The sequence below is a fragment of the Pseudoliparis swirei genome, chromosome 10, assembly GCF_029220125.1.
Source record: "Pseudoliparis swirei isolate HS2019 ecotype Mariana Trench chromosome 10, NWPU_hadal_v1, whole genome shotgun sequence".
NCBI lineage: Eukaryota > Metazoa > Chordata > Actinopteri > Perciformes > Liparidae > Pseudoliparis > Pseudoliparis swirei.
The window spans coordinates 4533329-4554238 of record NC_079397.1 but is presented as its reverse complement, the minus strand read 5'-3'; the positions used below and the strand labels follow the sequence as shown (position 1 = coordinate 4554238).

The 20910-nt window shown below is 43.4% G+C and overlaps 2 protein-coding genes across 5 annotated transcripts; one reads left to right on the top strand and one right to left on the bottom strand.

Moving 5' to 3' along the window:
• The first annotated feature begins 1084 nt into the window (after positions 1-1084).
• LOC130200639 (G1/S-specific cyclin-D2-like) lies at positions 1085-17479 on the top strand. 4 transcript variants are annotated; one of them, XR_008833051.1, is made up of 7 exons: positions 1085-1480; positions 2352-2567; positions 5262-5421; positions 7649-7797; positions 9773-9916; positions 13854-14010; positions 14234-14379. XR_008833051.1 is itself a non-coding variant. In XM_056425086.1 (6 exons), exons 1-6 carry the CDS (start codon positions 1286-1288, stop codon positions 13869-13871), a joined length of 882 nt encoding a protein of 293 aa, XP_056281061.1. In that variant the 5' UTR covers positions 1085-1285; the 3' UTR covers positions 13872-14379. The 4 variants fall into 4 exon arrangements, 3 of the variants coding, with proteins under 3 accessions (XP_056281061.1, XP_056281060.1, XP_056281062.1); XM_056425086.1 differs by having other exon boundaries at positions 13854-14379; XM_056425087.1 differs by lacking the exons at positions 1085-1480; positions 2352-2567; positions 5262-5421; positions 7649-7797; positions 9773-9916 and adding exons at positions 14386-14507; positions 15279-15356; positions 15471-15581; positions 16227-17479 and having other exon boundaries at positions 13895-14010; positions 14234-14271.
• Positions 17480-19343: 1864 nt separating this feature from the next.
• fgf23 (fibroblast growth factor 23) lies at positions 19344-20707 on the bottom strand. The gene is made up of 4 exons (XM_056425088.1): positions 20473-20707; positions 20275-20378; positions 19506-19832; positions 19344-19469 (listed from the first exon to the last, which is right to left on the bottom strand). The coding sequence occupies exons 1-4, from the start codon at positions 20705-20707 to the stop codon at positions 19344-19346; spliced, it is 792 nt and encodes a 263-aa protein (XP_056281063.1).
• Between the last annotated feature and the right edge of the window lie 203 nt (positions 20708-20910).

Genomic DNA, 20910 nt, shown 5'->3' with positions numbered 1-20910 from the left:
CAACTGGAAATGTTAACAAACTGTTACTCTCCAAAATAGCTTCACTTTGCCGGTGATAGCATGCTAGCAATGGTTACTGAATGTCGGCATGGATGGACTTCTCTGCAGACAAACACACATTTATGACTTTTTAGTCACTGCGCCAGTTAGTTTTTTAGCTTTTTGAGGGTGACTATTAATAAAGGGTTCTGTCATTTTTTTGCTGACAGTCCCTGATTCACTGCACAGTCCTCACATACAGTAGCTATGTCGGGCCATCTGGTTGGAGATATACAGGCCTGATGGCAGACAGATTTGTACCATAAATGGCATATGATATTGTTAACAGTCTATGTTTTCTATACAGCAGTGTTCTTGTTGATATGAATTCTTATGCTGCATTTTTACAATAACCTAAATACAAGTGTTCCCATTTATATCGTATGATGATTTATGTATGGTGATTTATTTGGTTTAAATGAGATAGTATACTGCAGCTGGTACAATATGCTACATCTGTGCTCGAATAATTTTTTTGTACATTCCGATCAACTAAACTGAGTTTTAATTGCCAATGTTTTGTTTAATTGTTGGTGAGATGCCAACAAATAGTTGTTTTACGATTTACCAGAACAATCCCTTCTTTTGAATGTTCTTTTACTTAAATACAAAAACAAGAAAAGAAACTAGAGAGTAAATTAAACTAATTAATTTCATTAATTAGATACTTTACTTTGCTAGTATGATGATAATGCTGCACAAACTTGCGATGTCGTTTGGTTTCTATAATAAGCAACTAAAACACTCGAATGTATAGGGTATATTTATTTACTCTGAATGTATACTATATTTCATGCAGAGGCAAATGAGACCTATGTCATAAAAGTATTGTTAAGACACGAGAACAAAACCGAAAGCCAAGCAAACGTTTCTTCTTCTTCTTTTCTAAGCAAGCAAAAAGTTCTAAGAAGAGCAGCGAATAGAAAGGAAGAGGTTGTGCTCGCGGCGGCTTCTATTTTGAAAGCCACCGCCGGATGTCGTCTTATTCGTTGCGTCCGGTTTGACTCCGAGCAGGCAGCCGCAGAAGAAGAAGCAGCAACACAGAGAGGCAGCAGGACTGGAGCAGACCCAGCAGTCTCAGCCTCATGCTTCACTCTGGGCACTTCTCCGCCTTCTCCTCCGCCTCCTGCCCGCTGTCGTCAACGTTGTGACAATATTTATTTTTTATTTTGTATTATTTAGCCACAAACGACAACAACAAAAAAAGCGACAAAAAAAGTGGAGGTGGGGAGAAGGGGGCCGAGTCATGGAGCTTTATTGCCTGGAGTCGGACATAGTCGTCAGAGCCCGGCCTGACCCAAACATCCTCTATGATGACAGAGTGTTGCAAAGTTTATTAACAATTGAGGACAGGTTTTTACCTCAATGCTCCTACTTCCAGCGGGTCCAAAAGGATATTCAGCCTTATATGAGACGAATGGTTGCAGGTTGGATGCACGAGGTTTGTGGGCATTTTATGCATGTGCTAACCTAACTTGCTATTTCTATTTATTTTGTGTGCATGTTGACACGCATAATTTCTGCTCATACGTCTGTAGTAAGTTGTCAGGGGACGGTAACCGATGTGACAATTGAATGAGAGTGACTCACCAAAGGCGTGGGAGAGTCGGAAATTCCACCCCGAAGAAAATTCTGCTTCAAAGAAAGTAGCCTAGCTCGATATTTACATCGGTTAACGGCTTCAAACGCGGTGCCTTTCGCTAACCACCTAGCCCAGGCGATAGAGGGGAAGTTACTCTTAATTTACATAGTCGAAAAACCCACGGTTCCCCTTTTAAATAATTATTATTAATTTTTTGAAGTGGCTCATGCTCTCGTGGCTGTTGGTCTGGCATCGTGCATTTGCAAGAATCACTTTCATGTTTGGGAAGATGAAATCGCGAAATGTTCACAAAGTATTGTAGGAAACTTTATTTAAACACCGTCTTCTAACATTGTGCACACGTTTTAAAACTACCTTGATGGCATTTTTATTTTTTTAAATATATTTTTTCTTTTTAAAGACGGCTAGCCTCCAACAAGGAAGAGGAGTTTAATGGCGACGTTTTTTTTTTTTTTTTTGCTGAACGACTTCCTATTGAACTAATTTGTTTCTGCCCTGCCCTGACTTTACGAAAAGTGCTATGAAAATTAAGGATTTAACCTTAAGACAAGAATAGCATGGAGAGAAAAATCACATTCTTCAGAAAAAACCCTCAACTGCTTCAAAGCAACAAATCCTCATACTCTTATTTGCTGCTTTTCTTTTATGTCTTTTGTTATTATTATACTGACAACCTAATTTTTCTGTTTACATTTCTATCTCATTTTAGGTGTGCGAAGAGGAGAAGAGTAATGAAGACGTCTTCCCTTTAGCTATTAATTATTTGGACCGATTTTTAGCGGTGATGCCCACGAGAAAGAGTTATTTGCAGCTTCTGGGAGCTGTGTGCATATTCCTGGCCTCCAAGTTAAAGGACTGCAGGCCGCTGTCGGCAGAAAAACTTTGCATGTACACAGACGACTCCATCACGTCACGGGAACTGCTGGTAAGAACTGGATTTTTTTTTTTTTTTTCTTTTTTTCAAAGGCCCCCATTCATTCAAGAGAACGTGACAATGCAGTGTAATATTTTGGGATGATTTTTGCACCTCTAATGGCTATTGGTTTCACAGGAAGTATCCCAGTGCACAATACAGCCACATCCTTTCTTTGGATCCACTGTGGACTGAAGAGACGGGTGATGCCATCTAGTGATAGTTATGCAGTATAGAACTTAAATATCTTGCAGTACATGGACTCTGTAGATACCCTCTGATGGTTTATACTAGAAAATCAGCCTCTACACATCTATTAGAGATAAACAAGAGGATTATATCTCTTTATTACCAATTTGAGGATGATTTTAAGAAACTTTACAACCAGTGTGTCCAACCTAAACTTGCTGAGCTGTTGTTTATACAGTGAAGTCGCCAGCACATTAGTTATGAAACTATCTTCTTCATTATAAAGAGTTTTATTGATGCATCAAAACATAGACATCAGCGTTTTCTCATGCCCAAGTTGACGTCCGACTAACGTTCATAAACCAAATATATTAAGTTGACGAGACACTGAGCACTCAAGGTCCACGTACAATCTTGTTCTGGAGCTTTCCACCGTAACACGCAGTCCTCATCAGCAGATGACATGTCGGTTTCTGTCTCTCTAATGTGAGAATTTGCCGCTCCTCTTTTTCTTATGTGATGGTAAACTGGATGTTTGGGGACCAAACATAGAATTTTAAAGATGGATTAAAAACATACAGTATCGTTTTGAGAAAGTAATCCATAGGTGCATCCTTAAAGAAAAGCAACATATCCTCTCATTTGAGACTCCAGGTAATGTTTTGCATTTGCTCCTTTATTTAAACCAAACGCCACGACGTGTTGTCGAAACATCCTCCCGCGTCGCCTGAGGGAATTTTTAATTTGTCCCATTCGATGCTCCAAATTGTCACTGGGCTCCAGATTCCTGGATATCCTGACCGGATGCACAGAGAGGGCCTTTAGAGTCGGCCAAAGATGCTGCAGCTCTTCTTGGTAATGAACGGTCTGCTACTGGGGCTTCAGCTGGAGGAGATCAATTCAAGGGGGGGGGGCAGCTGTCCAGGAAGCGAGCGCTCCGACAGCAAACCTCCGCCTCGGTCATCTCGCAGTCAACAATTTCCACAAGGGGCGAAAATAGGTTAAATGCAAGCATGTGTGTGTGTGGCAGGTTATGTGCAGGAAACCCACCTAAAGGTGAATGATGGCTGACATTTCAGATGACGAGTACGCGTTGGGTGAAGAGGGAGGGGGCTGTCCCGTCCCGGTCGGGGTTCCAGTGTCTGCTACGTTGGCTTTTGAGGTCTTAACTTCTCCTTTTAGATCTAGCGAGGAGTCAAATTCCTCAGCGTGAAAGTGTCCCATTAGTACAATAAACCAGTTCAGCTGCTTTTACTGCAGTTTCCCTTTTTATGGATGTAATCATACGTTTATATACACCTCGACTACTTAAATACACTTCAATTAGTCTTTTAATCATCTTCTTTCTCTTTTATTGCTTGCATGCATATATGTGTCAAATACATGCTTAAAACTTAACTGAGTAATGTGTTGAGTTGTCATATCCTTATGGGTATCTGAAATCCTAATGAATGACTGAAGTCCTCTGCATATGGCCGACATCATTTTCCTCCTCCTGTTAAGTGTAAACACATGACATCATGGGGGACCAAAGGAGGAACTGAACCTTTACAAGGCCGACTCTGTTGCCTCACTGCTGCCAGACTTTTAATTTGGAAATTGAGGAGAGGTTTTGACGAGTGTTAAAGTCTTTAAAATTCTTAATTCTTTTGTACAAATAGTTTTAAAAATGCGTCTGGCAGTGCGTGAATGCATTTTTTCACAATGCTGAGGAAAGATTTAAGGTAGCGTCTGCAAATCTACAGTCTTTAATTGTGGAGGTTTTTTAAAGAAAATCCCATCAATAAGTTGGCATAGCGAGACGAATGGAAACCCTGGAGAGGCCGTTTGATTGGCTGCTGTGTTTCTGTTTTTTTGTTGCCCGGTGGAAATATGTTCCTCATTTAGAGTTTCATTCATTCTGATATGACGGCTCATTCTCACCATATCATGTGCTTAAACTTCTTCAGGCCTCCGTGGTTTTCGACCAGTTGGAGCACTCGTGCATTTAAAAAAACAATTTTTACAGTGCAGTTGCACCTTTTTCGAAACAAGCACAAGTTGCATCCTCCTTCTTGCCGTTACTAAAAATCAAAAACACTGGAAGCCAAACAAAGAAAACACGAAGACATCGTGCAGGAAATTAATTCACGAAACACCTTTTCCTCGCCGACCGTACGGAGCGCGTGTTGCTGCCGGCTGTGCAGAGCGGACTCATTGTGGCTGCACGAGGCTTGTGACCGGAAGGAAGCGGCTCGCTGTCTCATTGGCAGGGCGAAGCTTGTCACATGCCGGCTTCATGAACACAAAGGATGTGAGGAATGAGAAAGGCACGCAGATAATAAGATACGGCGAGGAGAGAGAGTGAAGAAATGTTACTCGATTTGCAGAGCCGTTTCCTCTGGGAAAAGCGACTGAGCTTCTCTCTTTTTTTCTCGGTCAATGGAAGCGTGGCAGAACAACCCTGAGACTGAATCTGACTTGACAGTTGATTCATTTTAATTAACTTCTATCTTCCATCTTCCTTTTCTTTTTCAGGACTGGGAGCTGGTCGTGCTGGGCAAGTTGAAGTGGAATATGGCCTCGGTCATCCCCAATGATTTCATCGAGCACATCATACGCAGGCTCCCCCTCCCCAAAGACAAGCTGGCGATGGTCTGCAAACACACGCAGACATTCATCGCCCTCTGTGCCACAGGTAACGCGGCAGCACAGCATGTCACGAGCCCTTTTCCCCTGATTCTGTACGCTCACTCTGCTGCCGTGTGATTCCCACATCCAGCAGAATATTCCCACACACACTAACATTCTCCCGCCGTGAGTCATCCGTGACCTCTTCCTTCTCCCGGCGTTGTCTCCTGGCGGCCTCGTCGGCGCCCTGGTCTCGGGGCTTTTTCTCTCCACAGCTGCTGAAAGTGCTCATCTCCACAAAGCTTTGCCACGTTTCTAGGGGAGAGAGAGAAAAAAATCATATTAATGCACCGCGGCGTGAAGATGGCGATTGTTTCATGCGGCACTCGGCTGCAGCTGAACTCTCGCTGTGTTTGTTTACAGGGAAGCTTCCAGGTTTAAAAAGTCGGGGCAGTGATCTTCCTTCCTCTTCCCGGCCCGGCCTCACGTCCAAAATAAACTCTGGAGAGGCACAAACTGGGATGTCCCCTTCGGCCTCTCCCTAGGTGCATTTTCACGGTGTTCCTATACGAGGAATTCCTCAAATGTGTTCATATCCTGGACAACAACACCACTGCGGCATCGCCTAATGCACATAATATGTGTGTATTAGGTATATAGCAAAGCTGCCTTTTATTTGCGAGCTCCTTTTCAGTGAATACAATGAAGGAAATAAAACAAAGGTCACTTTAAGTGTGGTATAATAAGCGCTTAACTAGAAACTAGTTATTGTAGCGATAAGCTCCTTCATTGAGTGTGATGCCCTGTTTAGCACAGTTTTAGTGTTGCATTTCTTCTCTTAAAAAAAAAATTCTGTGTATTATATATATATTTGGGTGTGTTTCAGTGGTCGCCTCTGCTATTCATAAGCAGCTGGTTGTATCCCAAGCCCAAAGCAGCCGCAGTGGAAAAAAAGCGAGGCCTGCTGTGGTTATGCAGTAATGTAAATGTTTGGAGTTTTATATGGAGTTGAGATGTTATTCTTATGATGGAGGAGCTCCTCCTATGGACAGCTGGCCCCTGGAGGAGGAGACGACGGGTGTAGTGAAAGCAGGCCGCTCTCCGGGGTTTAATCAAAGCCATCGGGCCACCACGACCGCTCTGCACCGGGCTCGGTCTATGTGCTGGGCTGGCACTTAACCATTGTGTGGGTGGCAAGTCGCTGCCTTTTTTTAAAGATCCGTGAGCTGAGACCAAAGGAAGGCGGGAAAGTGTGTTGTAATGGCTCCCGACGGAGAAACTCCTGGTGCATATCGTGCTAAAATTGAATTTTAAAAGCATATTTTGATTGTTCAAGGGAGCAATCGTACCAACGAATGGCAACGATCCAGGAAGAGGTCGGTTACGCCCGATGTTTCCTCTAGCTTCGACAGGAATAATCGAGGATAACGGTGCACAATTCTAGTGCTGCGCCACAAAATTAAAGTAAAATTTGCAGAAAAAAACGAGAATTCGAAAGCTGTGGAGGTTTCCAAAGCTTCTTGACTATCCAACGATCAGAAGTCTGCAACTCGTATTGTAAGAATTTGTTTTTCTCCGTTGAATTATCCATCAAACCATAAATGTGCTCCACCTATAAATAGATTAAGCCAATTCTTTAGGTTAGCTGGATCTACACAACCTCTGTTCTATCCGTTTCTCACGCTCGACAGTGATTGGTCAAACAAAAATCACTGTGGTCACGCTGAATAACTTCATTCATGAAACATGTCAGCCATAGAAATGGGTTTAGCTCCTCCCCTTCTCTGAGCTCTGGACTTCTCAGCTTTTCAGACTCCTCACGGTCAGATAAGATACTTCCAGGTTTTCCCATGAAAATCCTCGGGTGCCTGCGTAGGTGTACTCTCCACTTCCGCCTCCTCCATCCAGGCCTGTTGTCGCTTAAGCCTTTTAGACTCTGATACGCACCGGAGGGAGTCGTTTCCCCCGAAACTCGTAGCGCAGCGAGTGGGAGGATTCCTTCTCTGCTTTTCTAATCAGCGCTGAAGTTTCTGTGACGGAAAGCACACAGGTTACACCGCGCGGCGGCTACGTCTGTTGAACCTCACACTGTGGGAAAGTCGGGTTCAGCCGTGGAGCGTGCATACTGGGGGGGATTTCGATGTTTGCACCTCTCTTGCATCTCTCAAAGCTCGTCCTCTGGGTGGATTCAAGTGTTGCAGGCTCTCGAATGTGATTTCCATACGCCACCGTAGCCTGAAAGCTGCTGCTGCCGCTTGACTAATGGCACATTAATCCTCTTCCCACCTCGCCAGATGACCGCCTCGCCATGAACCCTCCTTCCATGATCGCCACCGGCAGCATGGGAGCCGCCGTCTGTGGCCTGCAGCTGGACCACAGCGACCAGAGGCTGAGTCGAGACAACCTGACGGACCTGCTGGCCAAGATCACCAACACGGAGGTGGTGAGTGCAGCAGTGAGATGAGAGGGGGGGGGGGGCGGGATTTATACCTGTCAGAAGTCATAACACGGGGTTTTGGTGCTGCGCGAAAACGCATCGTTAATAATCATTGTGACGGCAGCATGGAAAAGGCCCTTTGGTAAACAACGGAGATGATTTTAGTAGTGGCAGATTGAAGCTATTTACTTTTCATGGAGAGGGGAGAGCGAGTGTTTGGCTCTTGGCCGCGGTGCCAGACGGCTGCTATAAAGAGCAGCGGCGGAGGGAATGTCTTCTTAAAAAACTCAGAGCCTGCATTCTTGCGGTAGGACACATGCAATTTCTCCGCATGGCTCCCACTTTAGCTGCGTGCCCCTCCTGGTGGAGGAGCAATATGTTTCGAGAGCGAGGAAAACGGAAAGTCGTCAAAGTCGTCCTGCAGAACATGAAAGTTGGGAAAAAAACTCAGATTTTAATGCATTCGTTGGATTTTAGATGCAGTTGGAATGAATTCATCCTTTAAAAAACGCAATCGATGTGCAATACTAAGCATTTGTGTCGTGGAGGAAATGGGCCTCCATCGAATTTAATGTAATATATCGGGTCATAAACTTGTTTTTTAAGAATCATGCCCAATTTAACACATCAAAAGTTTTTACACTCGTTCTTATTCAATAATGCTTCTACCATATTTATCCCAGTGTGTGCTTTCATTGTCACAGTGACTGATTGTTACAGCAGTTCAGAACTCGTAGAAATCCCCCCCCCCCAAAAAAAAGGCTGCATCCAACGGGCCACAGGAGCAACACGCTTTCTTGCCTCTTAGCTTGTGGTTACGTTGCCACGGCGACGCGGGCCCTGCAAAAAACCCAGCCGTCACAACAGGCGCCCCCCGACTGCAGCCCATCGGGTTCCAATTATCCGTACATTTCAAAGGAATGTTGGCCTCCTTTTGCGAGCCTCGGTTCAGTCTTTAAAGAGTCCCGCAGCCGGGCTCGGTGAGCCAGACCTCCCACGTCTTCCACGCAGACCTGCAGACGCACGGGACCCAGGATCCCCTTTCACTGGGGAGAAGTTGTCCAAAAACATCCGGTCTCACTGTCCTATATTCTGTTCTACACCAAACCCAGAGGTTCAGAGTGCAGTAGGTCAAAGCCATTTCCTCTAGACCTCCACATGGGACTGGCCGTGCTGTAAACTCAAAGCGGGGTGGAGGAAGGGAGCCCAGATCTGCTTATCTGTTTCCCCAAAAGGCCACAGAGGTCGTTTAGGAGCCTTGCACCCCCCCCCAGACACACACACATTGCCCCCTCAGACATGCACAAGTCTCGTGTCCGAGAGGATTCATGTGCCCACCACGTAGCTCTCTGCACCGTGTTGTTGGTGTTGGAGCCGGCTGGTACCCATTGTTCTGGTCCAGACGGGACCACCTACCTCAACCCACATAATTCCCCCGCCGGTATGCTACGCATGTGACCAAAGCTGTTAAACAACTCTCACATCAAATGTCATATAAAAAATGTTTGCACGCAGTAACTGCGTACAGGTGTACAGATGAAACCATCTCTACAGCGAGCAGGTTTTATTTATATTAACACAACTTTATTCTTGAAAAGTGAAGAGGAACATTTTTCTAAAACTAGTTTCAAAGTGCTGATGTGAGGCTTATTTGATCTCTGTTCTCTGTAGATCATAAACATAGTTTTCAGTAAAATGCATATGTAAAAAGACAGGATTATAGTTAATTTATTATATTTTTGTTGATTTATTTTGGTGTGTATTTTTACAACCGTTGCTGTTTTAAAACCGCATGTTTATTTTGTCTTTGTTTTTGTGGTTCCTGGCAGCTTCAGACACTCATAGCTCTATTTCTGCTGACGCATGCATGCAGAGTAAGAACAACATGAGCCTGGACTCTGGAGCAAAAGACTACCCGGTCCTAACGGCATTTAAAAAACGGTAACATCGGTGTAACGGCGTCCGCCCCTCTCTGTTCCAGGACTGCTTGAGGGCGTGCCAGGAGCAGATCGAGCGCGTGCTGGCCACCAGCCTGCAGCAGGGCCAGCAGTACCGGCAGGAGTCCGGCTTCAGAGCCGGCAACAAGGCGAGGGAGCAGCAGGACCAGTCCAGCACCCCCACGGATGTACGTGACGTCAACTTATGAACGCGCCCACACACGCTGCTAATGCCCGTTTTTGGAGGCACGAGCCACCGGTGTGACAATCTATGAACTTTTTAGAAAAATAAGCAATTTCTAGTTTTTTCTCCTTTTTTCTGCCCCATTCGTACCGGGCTGAGTGTACCCTCAGCTTTTCTTTTTTTGTTGTTGTACGGGCCACATGTAATCCAAAAAAACTATTTAAAAACACAAAAAAACACACCTTGAGAACTTGACAGTGCCTTTTGGTTTCCCAGAATGGAAACCTGAAATATATTTTCATACTTGAAAGAAGAAGAAAAAAACAGCATAATTCTATGAAATATACATATTTCTTTTGATATAGTACAAATAAATAGTGTATATTTAGCTAGCATTTAGTTACGTTACTCTTTTATCAACTTTTAGTGAGCAGTTATCGAATTCACCTGTGCAGGAAAAAACTCCTAATAGTAGTAAAAATGCTGATTTTGAGTAGATGGAAATTTAAACCAAGTCAGAGGATCGCTACGGTAGCTCTCTAGCGCCATCTATCATACTGTGCACCTGTAGCACCGCTTACTATTTATGCTGTAAAGTGCTGGCCAGGAGTGGGCTGGGCCCGCTCAGAGGAAGGGGACATGAGGGGCTTCGAGGTGGTTTGGAGCCGTGGCTTCTGTTAAAGAGTCGACACGGAGGGCGAGGCCGGTTATTCCGGTCTTGATTTTCACTGCCAAATCCAGTACGGTATGCTAAGAGGACGCCGTGTATTATAATTCAGCGAGGGCTTACATTATTAATGTTCCGTTGTTGTTCTAGCTCCTACACGTTGGAGAGTGTTTGGGAGATGGTTTGCAGGCTATGCCTCGGCTAGGTAGGATGTCATGTTACAAGAGGAAATGGATATTTGGCAAGTTTGTTTTTGAGTGGGTTTTGAAAGGAAATGGACGCAGGTTAAAAAAAAAATTTTTTTTTTTGGAAAAGAAATGCATGTGCAAAGTGTGGAGGGGGATGCTAGAAGTGTAGATTGATGAATGACAGCGAAATGGCGAGGAAGTTAACTTAAGCTTTGTAATGTTCCTGCAGTTGCACGTTACTTGAGGGGGAGGAGGAGGGGGGGGGGGAGAGAGAGAGAGGAGGAGGAGGAGTCCCTGGTGATGTCCAGAGGGGATCAGACTAGTTGTGCTGCAGTTCAGTTTCTCCTGTTATCAATTTCCATTCCTTGGAACAATATTGATGCACTTTTAATGATAAAAAACACACACTCCTTAAGGATGGTAAGGGGATGGTGGCTGAAGAGACTTCAGTGGGTTGTTGGGACCTTTTTTTTTCCTGTAAGTTATTTGATTTTTTTTTTTTTTTTCTGGGCTGGATTCCCATGGGGTAACGCACATTGTCTTGAAAGCTACGCCCCCAACAGGTGAGAAGACGTAGGATAATCGGTGTTTATAGAGTATAAACTAATGCTGCGTTCACGCCTAACATGCTGAGCAGATTGTGCCGCGATTCAAAGGCAATAAACGGTTATAACGACGTAGTAATGCCAATTGGTAAACGAGCTTCGTAGGATTTCGCCAATGGCCGAAAAGCAAACTGTTAAAAAAATATGAACAATCTGTGTGTCATAAGTTTGTGGCGTGAACGCAGCATCTGGAAAGCCAAGTCACTTGTAGACTTTTCTTTGTTGATTCAGTGCGATTATTTAACCTTACTTGAATTTTTTGTGAATCCATAACCAAAACCTTCCAACAGTTCTTTCAGAGTTACACACACATACTGTGTTCCATGTTTTTACTCTTCTAAAAAAAAAAAAAAAAGTAAACCGCTATCTGGACTGAAGTTTAAAAATTAGTTTTCGCCATTTATAGACATCGGTAGGTGGGGGTTTACATCGTGTGAATGTTTTGACTGTGTATATATAAACCGTAACATTATATATATATATATATATGTAATTTTATATGTTTTTATATATATATATGTGTGTGTGTATATATATAATGTTATATATATATTTTTCTATATATAATTTTATATATATATAATTTTATATGTGCGTGTTTGTGTATATATATATATATATATATCCAAATTCCCCATGAGCAGAAATGAAAGAGAAAAAAATGTCGTTACATTTTAGAAAAAGAAATGTAGTTTCTAAAATTGTATTCTCGCGTAATCTGTTGTGCAAAAAAAAAAGCCAAATGTTTTTTCCAAACAAAAAGTGCTTCAAACAGAACAAATTGTTTATGCTTTTGAAAGTTTTGTGTATAATTTGAAAGAGATATAATTCCAAAGTGAGAAAAACTAGATCATACACATTCTTTTGCTGCTATGAAGCTTTTTGTTTTCCAGTCTTACACAAAGATGCCTTATATTGATTCACTTGTGTGCTGCTATATTATGAAATGTTGTATATGTAACGAGTCTTCTTTTTGCTTTTCTGTGTGTACTGGAGGGAACGTAACAGTTTGGTGCGGGACTGGAAGTACTTTTTTTTTTTTTTGCCGATCTTTTTTTATCATGTTTTTATTGTTTAATTTGTATCTTTATATTCTACCATATTCTTGCTGCTTCTTCGTAAATGTTTGTGTACCTCAGGTTAATTTGGACAGATAAGAGCGAGAGCCCATCTCGCATTACCTCATCAAGCTTCACATCACTCACATTTAGTTTTTTCACTCTGAATTTGTTGGACGGGTTTCACTTCTCTTTTTTTTCCTGTCTGGATGAGAGTAAGAACGATGCTTCTTCTCTTTAAAAAAAAAAAAAGAAATCTCTACCGCCCGATTTCACTGAGCAGTTATAAGTGCCTATACATTAAAATAGGTTATTTCATATATCTTAAGTTAAAAAAATAAAATAAAAACAGCCCTTACTGTACGTTATACATGTATTGAAAAGACAAAAAAAAATATTTTTGAATTTCATTCGCATGTTTTAAGATCGGTTCATTGGAATAAATGGAATATTGTTTATTTTTGAGGTACCCATTTAGTCAAAGTTTAAGCCACGAGGATGTTTTATCATTGTTCAGTGTGGTTGGTTTCTAAACTCCTCTCCCACTATCCCCATGTACAACCACACAGTGTACCTCAACAATTTCTCCTCAATAAATTGACTAAAATCACGTGACTGGTTTGTTTGTCTTCCTGTTTTCAGACTGAGGTCTGCCAATCTGGATTAATATAGTTTCGTTTTGTGAGATTTTACCTCCATGACGCCACTAGAGGGCGACAAAACTGAGAAAAATATTGTGGATAATAGAGAAAGTGGTAATGCCATTAAAATGATGTGTATACATAGCAGTACATTGGTAGGCATCTGAAAAACTAAGCAATTTTTAGTGTTTAGTTTGCTGCTGGACTTACAAAATAAATAATGAGAACATTTGATATGTCTCTACAAATAATTACAAGTTGGTTGGAAATGGTGGTGGGGGTGGGGTTCAGCCGGATACAACATTTAAAACAAAGTATAGTTGATTTTACTAATTTTTCTGTTAACTAGTTTTTCCAGGCTTCAGATATCATTCAATTCAATTCAATTCATTAAATCATCTCAAATTGGTAAACATGCCAACAAACGCTCCGGATCCGACTTTTGCTTTTTGCGATTAATTTATTTAACTAATTTTAGTTGCCCAATGAATAATAAATATGCTTGTCTTTCGAATTGTAATAAGCATAATGAATAACTTTTTTCTTCAAGACCATCTTGGAAAAATGGCAAATTATCAGACAAAAAAATGGAAGCTGTAGTGTAAGAGTGCAATAATCCATCAATAAATGTATCATTTAATCGTCCTCGAACAAATGTAAATAAGCTATTTAATATATTTATTTATTTATATTATACTATATGTATGTATGATTAACTAAAAAGTAACAAATAACATATACATTTCCTTGTATAAATGAGTTCTGATATTTTCTTTACGCAGCTGTGCAACGCGGTTTGATTTGCGTCGTGATTGGATGATGACGTCACGGCTTCGGAGGGTCACGTGGGATGATTTCGGCTTGAGCTCAAACCGGGAAGTGCGCAGCAGAAGAGCAGCCGCGGACAATGTTTACGTTCAGTCTCACGCTTGTACGACAGTAAGTGGATATTTACACGTTTCTTTCCCTCCTTTTTAATAATATTATACAGCCCTACGGCGTCACGTGTTGTTTACTCAAACATGACGGCGGTTGGAGAACGTTATGAGTGGGGAAAAAATGATTTAAAAGGAGTAGAGTAACTGAGCTCACGTGTGCTTTGTGGCGTTACATCGTGTCACCTTTTGATACACATTAATGACTCCGCTGTGTTTTCCCACAGTGGGGAAACACAGTACAACAGGGACAAGCTGCTGCAAGGTACGTGGCTGTAAGAGGCGTCCAGACATGTTCCAGAACAAACAATACACTTTGAATGGTCTCTGTTCGCACTATTCAAGGTGGAGGGGGGGGAGGGGGGGTGTTGTCTTTCAGGCCAAGGTGTGGACATGCCCTTGTCAGAAATAGGTCTTGAGCAGGGTGACGCGGTAGGAAGATACCTCAGAGACATCACCTTCAACAATGTGTTCGCCAGTAACCTACAGCGAGCCATACAGGTGAGTCCAGACTGCACACCCCTCAGGACATCACACACAGATCAGGGGACAGGTACAGGGGTCAGATACAGTAGACAGGGGCAGGGGCCAGATACAGGGGCCAGGGCACATATACAGGTCACGGGCTCCATGGACAGGGGCCAGGTACAGGGGTCAGATACAGGGAACAGGGACAGGGGTCAGATACGGGACAGGTCCAGGGTCCAGGGACAGGGGCCAGGTACAGTGGACATATACAGGGGACAGGTACCGAGGACAGGAGCCAGGTACAGGGGTCAGATACAGGGGACAGGGGCCATATACAGGGTCCAGATACAGGGGACATGGGACAGGGGCCAGGGCAAATATACAGGTCACAGGGTCCGGGTACAGGGGACATATACAGGTTACAGGGTCTATATACAGGGTCCAGATACAGATGTACAGGGTCCATATACATGGGACAGGTACAGGGGCCAGGTCCAGGAGACTGGGGCCAGATACAGACTCAATAGTCGGCATATTTTAAAAAAGGACTCGTCTGCTGGTGTCTGGATTAAAATCATTCTGTTAAACCCGAAAACTGTAACCACAGGATGCATGTTAAGAACAATCGTTTAATAAATAGTTGTGTGAACATTCATATCGCTGCATTTTTTGGACTCACTGATGCTGACGGTGTATTAATGACCTTTTTAGTTCGACCATAAAGGTTTTATTCTTGACACTGACAAATATATTGAGTAAGTAATTTCCTGTTTATGTTTCTCATTCCCTCCAAAAAACTCTCAGACGGCTGAAATAATTTTGAAGAACAACACTCACTGTTCCGGCTCGGAGATGATTTTGGAGCCGTTACTCAGAGAGCGGGTGAGACCTGTCGTCTTTTTTTTATACTACGTCCAAATATTACAGTTTTGAGTGCATGACCACAGTAGTTACTTTTTTTCAGAGCTCTCTTAAGTTTAAGTTGTGGTCACGCAGGGTTTCGGCGTTGCCGAAGGGCGTCCCAAAGATGACCTGAAGAACATGGCCAATGCCGCGGGCCTGTCCTGCCGGGACTACACCCCCCCAGGGGGGGAGACTTTAGACCAGGTGAGTCACACGCACTCAGGTTTTATCATTTGGAAACTGATTGATTAATACTGTGAAGTTGAAAACAGCCAGGTTGAAACTCAAAGTCGAGAGTATTTATATTGCGCAGCAGTGCCATCTAGTGGTCATTTTGCGTTTTAAAAGTGTTGCAAAAAAATTACTGAAGTTTACTTTTTTTATATTGCTAATTGATGCAAATTATATTATCTGGGTAGCTTTGTGTAAGTAATGATATGTAGCTCTTTATATTTAATTCATAATAATAGAAAACATTTTTTTTAAATCCTCACAACTGAAGAGCTGCAATTGAAAGATTTTGTGCACTTTGTGCCTGGACACTTTCTATAAACTATCTAAATAGTTGCAGATTTCTTTACAAGTAGCGGATAAACAGACTTATTATTTCAGCTTTATTTATATATATTTATTTATTCACAGTATGTAAGGACAGAAGGAATTAAAGAAAAAAACTCTGAATCGGAACCTTTTATTGCCATGTATTCTTTTTCCATACAAGGAATTTGTCATTGGTGGTGCAACAATAACATGAACAACAACAATCAACACAGTGCAAGAATAAGTTCAGACTAAAAAGAGATGTTTGGACTCTCAAACTGCCCCGGCTAATTCTCTCTTTGTTTCTAGGTGAAGCTGCGATTCAAAAAATTCCTCAAAGTCCTTTTCAAGCAAATGTTGGATGAACCCGGCTGTCCGGAGCCCGATGCCTCGGCGGTGGCGTCGGACGCCGTAGAAGTCGAGATAAACGGGACCGAAGCCGCCGTCGCCTCGGCCGCCGACGGCCTCCTCGGAGCGGCGTCCCACGCGCTGGTCGTGAGCCACGGCGCGTACATCCGCGTGGCCGTCAAGCACCTGGTGGAGGACTTGAAGAGCTCCCTGCCCGCGGGCGTGAAGACGTCCCAGCTGTTCGCGCCCTCTCCGAACACGGGCGTCGCTCGCTTCATCTTCACCCTGAGCCGGTCCGAGTGCGGCCCGGTGCTCTCGGCCTGCCGCTGCGTCTTCACCAACCGGAAGGACCACCTGGAGAACCTCACGGCGGGCGAGTAGCGCGAAGGGAAGGAGAAAAAAAAGGTTGTATGTACTGTTTGTGACCACATGCACGGTCTCTAAAGAATGTAATCACAATGGACTGAAGGGGGAATAAGACCTTAAAGTTACCGCAGTGCACCCACTAAATAATGTTTCCTCCATAATCAATAGTGTTGACTGTGGAGTCCCAATGTGTGCAGTACTGTGTCCTCAAACGCTTCATCCTCCTCCCGACTGTCGGCCAGCGAGGACTTGTTTTATTACCTCTTTTATCATGGCATACCAAAGTCCGAACTATTTAATGTGTTCTTGAACGCGTCACTACGTCCAATGCTGCTCGTTTTATTTGTGCAATACAAAATGATGACACTGAATCTTTTTTTCTTTTCTTTTTCTCTTTGAGTTTTACACACAAATATAGGTGGTGGAAAATATTACAGGTTGCTCATTACACAAATGTTGTGAAAGCGCCCAACTCTTTGTTGTTGAATGTGTTTGTTTTGCTTGTTTTAATCTCCACCGGATGCCTCTCTCTCTCTGTTTATGTTAATACTGCAAAGTAGTATTTCCTAACGTTAGACTTCTTATTGAACGGCACACTGAATGTAACGGGGGAAGATATTTATCAGTGGAGCAGGAAGTATTCACACCTTTTACTTCAATAAAGTAGTAAAACTACAATGATGAGAAATGTAAATTAAAGTATTAACATCAGTACCAATACATCCTACTGGGTGCCTTTACAAATAAGTAATAATGTATTAGCAAGTCAAACAAATGTAGAGGAGTAGAAGTATAAAATACCTCGGAAATGTACTTTGATACTTTCTAACACTGGTACTTATACATTATTTGTGTTGCGTGTATTCTTCATCACTACAAACTCCAGAGATGTGCATCTTGTGCTCATAGCCACATATTGATAGCTATACAGATTAAATATAGTTTTTTGTAAAAACAACATTTCCACAACTTTAAAGGCAGACATGTACTCCATTCAATTATCTAGAATTCAGAAACCATATTGTACTGTATCCCACAGCTTACTTGTTTATTTATCGGAGTAATACATCATAATAAACAAATACATTCTAATTGAAGGAGCTGAGTGGTTCCCATCACATGTATTTAACTACTCCTAGAGATCAGTGTTCTCTCCTCCTGAATGACTGGAAACAAAGTGAGTTTCCCCGAGGGCTCCGCCACGCTGGAGTGTGGCGAGCGTGGACCGGCGGCCAGCCGGCACCGCGGCGCCAACACCGGCTGTTCTCCTTTCTGGATGGCGTTATGAGCTGACCTTGAAGGAAAAGGTCAACACTTTTGGGCTATAGTAGCTTAGCACAAAGGCTGGAAACCGGATGATGTTGGTGGGAGAAAAAAAACTAATTTTCTTATTTATGGTGCAGGGCTGTGGGGTCAGACTACTTCCTGGAATCTCATCTTGCAGCAAAACTACGAAACACTCTTGTTGACGGGTCAAAGGTTAATCGGCGGAAAATTGAACAGCTCGTTAAGAAGGGGGGGGGGGGGCAATGTGTGTATTTTTAGAGCGACGTGACTCCACCTGTTTGCTCATTACGGGGATGAGGTGTGAAAGAGCCGGATATTCAGCGAATGAGTGGAACTGCTGAGTAACTGGGTGAATGTTAAACCCGCTGACTCATTCAAGACTTCCTCCCAAAGAAAAGAAAACAACAACACAGCTGTATATATTTGCATAAATAACACACACACACGTTTTCCTTTATAGTTTATTTGGTCCCAAACACTCCGACAACTCCAATTCATACATTCAAAGACAAACCGTTGTTTTTGTAGCCTATACATTTTAACTGTAAAGCGTCCTCATAAATACCATAAATAACAATGAAGGAATGGAATTAAATAAATAAATACTCTATGGGACTGGTGTTAGTGTTTGCTGGTGGTGCCCAGCACCTGTAGATAAAACTACATCACACGGCAAGAGTTCTGATTGGATATCAAGATCGCTGTAAAAGGTTGTTTACCTGTACTTGTCATTAATTACAGGTGCATTCACACAAGTAATGTGATAGTAGTGATCTGTAGTTTTGAGGAATTGCTGTTTTAGGTTCAAAACAATAAGCTAATGTAAAATCTTCTATCTGCTTTAAAAAATATCGGCAAAACCGAACCGTAACTTTACTAAAAGCAACTCTGAAGTTAATCCATGTGTATATTTTGGTGTCAAATCGTGCCTTCCTATAGGTCCACATCCAGGGGCCCCCGGCCCCACAGGAGGCTTCTGTCTTGAGAGAACATTTGAGACGTGGGTTTCTCAGACCAGCTGCTAAAACCTTCATGAGAAGAGGAAAACAAAACTCAACCCTCACTACAAATAAATCACGTGGTTCTTCAGGGAAACCAAACGGTGGCCTGTGAATAATTTCTCATCTGGGGATGGGAGGTGGATCTGGATCACTCGGCGTGGCACCAAACGGAACAAGAGGCTAAGGTATTAAAATCCCAATGTGCTCCAAACCTGCTTATGGACGTACACAACACTCATTATTGATGAGATGAAGCCACGTCCATTTATCTTAAATGTGCAGTGATCTCAAAGAAGTCTCGTTTTTCTTTTTTGGGCTGAAAAGACGTAATTTATCCTCATCAGTTTTTTTCTCGTATGATCCCAAACTACAAGGTTAATAACTAAGAGAGGAGTAACTCTATCCTAATCAGTGCGCTCTAGAGTCAGCCCATGGTCCCGGTGCTCCGGGGGCTGGCCGGGTTGGACGAGTGCACGTTCCACGGGTCGTTGCTAGACGGAGCCAGCGGCGTCTCCCGGCACACGGTGCGCACGTCGTCTCCGGCCTCCACCTCCATTTCCACCTCCACCTCCACTTCCACTTCCACCTCCACCTCCATTTCCGGATCAGCGTCGTCCTCCGGAACTGCCCGAGAGTCCGAGCCCTCCTCGGTCCGCCCAAGGTAGGCGTTGTGCGGGTCGGAGGGATCCACCACCTGGTTCCTCTTCTCCCGGTGCAGCAGGAGGCGCTCCAGCGGCACCGTGTTCTGCTTGGGCAGGAAGAGGGAGGTTTGCGGGAGGTTATGGCCCGCTGAGAACACCTGCCGGGAGCCCTCCAGGTTGAACAGGATGCCGGTCCGGCTGGAGAAGTACACGTCCCGGTTGTTCTCCAGAAGTCTGTGGTTGAACAGACAGTCATCCCTGAGGCAGATGGGCTGAAACACAGAAGGAGAGAGGGAGACAATTCAGCTACAGTGAAGGATATATTTACAGTTTGTTCCTTTAGTATCAATACATGCATTAACATGAATCCAATCAGTAAATTCACGCGTAAACGTGATTCAACTGCGTGCGTAAAAGGATAACACACGGTGTTGAAAACAGAGTTAACACCCTCAGTTGTGCCAAATATGACACGTTTAATAAATCGATTTAGTTCAAATTAGAAATTAGTCAAACAATGTGTTAAAAAACAATGAAATTGACGTCAAGGCATTCCATATTTGTGCGTAAAAGATGTCTCCTTAAACGTTCAAAACAATGCGTAAAACCTCACAGCGGTTCTAAGATAGATACACTCAAAAGTAAAAGTGTAGTATAATGGATCGAATGAATTAATAGTCACAGAGATCGATTTGAGAGTAGGTATTGGCTCACCGAGCTGAATGGGTTGCCCTCCGAATCCAAACACAAGTAACGGCGACTTTTGACGCCCAGGATGGCAACGCGCTCCCTGGTTTCAGCTCTCAGTAAAATCACACCTGTCAGGAGGAAAAGGAAATGAGCATTGGAGTGTTAAAGATACAACTTCATATTGCAAAAATTAAAAATAAACATAATGAAAACACGTCTTACTATATGAACTCCGGACTGTGGTTCTGCGCACAGTGCCGTCTAGTCTGATCTCCAAGTAGAAGTTGCTGAGGTCTGTGGAGGTCTGCAGGTGGACATATCTCCTCGGGTTCCCCCAGTTGGATCCAACCAGCGGCGACGGGTTCGGGGCCGTTTCCCCGAGAGGAAACCCCTGGAGGACGGCGAGGAAGAGCGCCAGCACCGTGTCCCTCATCCTCAGTCTCCCGTTGACGTCCATCCTGGAGCAAACCGGTGCTTTCTACTGCGAGAGCTTGCTGGGAGTTTTTCAGATGCTCTGTTGTCCCAAAGTTTGGAGACAGTTCCTATTTAAAGCCCCTTGAATGCCACTCCTGCTCACATCCTTTGCGTGGAAGAGAAGAACAAAAAAAGAAACTCGCCCCCAAAGCAGATGTGCGGCTTGCTGCAGCGGAAGGGCCACTT

Excerpts from the sequence above, each read along its gene's own strand:
- LOC130200639 (XM_056425085.1), top strand. The coding sequence starts at position 1,286 with ATGGAGCTTTATTGCCTGGAGTCGGACATAGTCGTCAGAGCCCGGCCT. Across the intron at positions 1,481-2,351 it reads TTGCAGGTTGGATGCACGAG|GTGTGCGAAGAGGAGAAGAG; the intron begins GTTTGTGGGCAT and ends ATCTCATTTTAG. Across the intron at positions 2,568-5,261 it reads TCACGTCACGGGAACTGCTG|GACTGGGAGCTGGTCGTGCT; the intron begins GTAAGAACTGGA and ends TTTCTTTTTCAG.
- fgf23 (XM_056425088.1), bottom strand. The coding sequence starts at position 20,707 with ATGGACGTCAACGGGAGACTGAGGATGAGGGACACGGTGCTGGCGCTC. Across the intron at positions 19,833-20,274 it reads AGGGCAACCCATTCAGCTCG|CCCATCTGCCTCAGGGATGA; the intron begins GTGAGCCAATAC and ends TCTGTGTTTCAG. Across the intron at positions 19,470-19,505 it reads ATCCGGAAATGGAGGTGGAG|GTGGAGGCCGGAGACGACGT; the intron begins GTGGAAGTGGAA and ends GTGGAAATGGAG.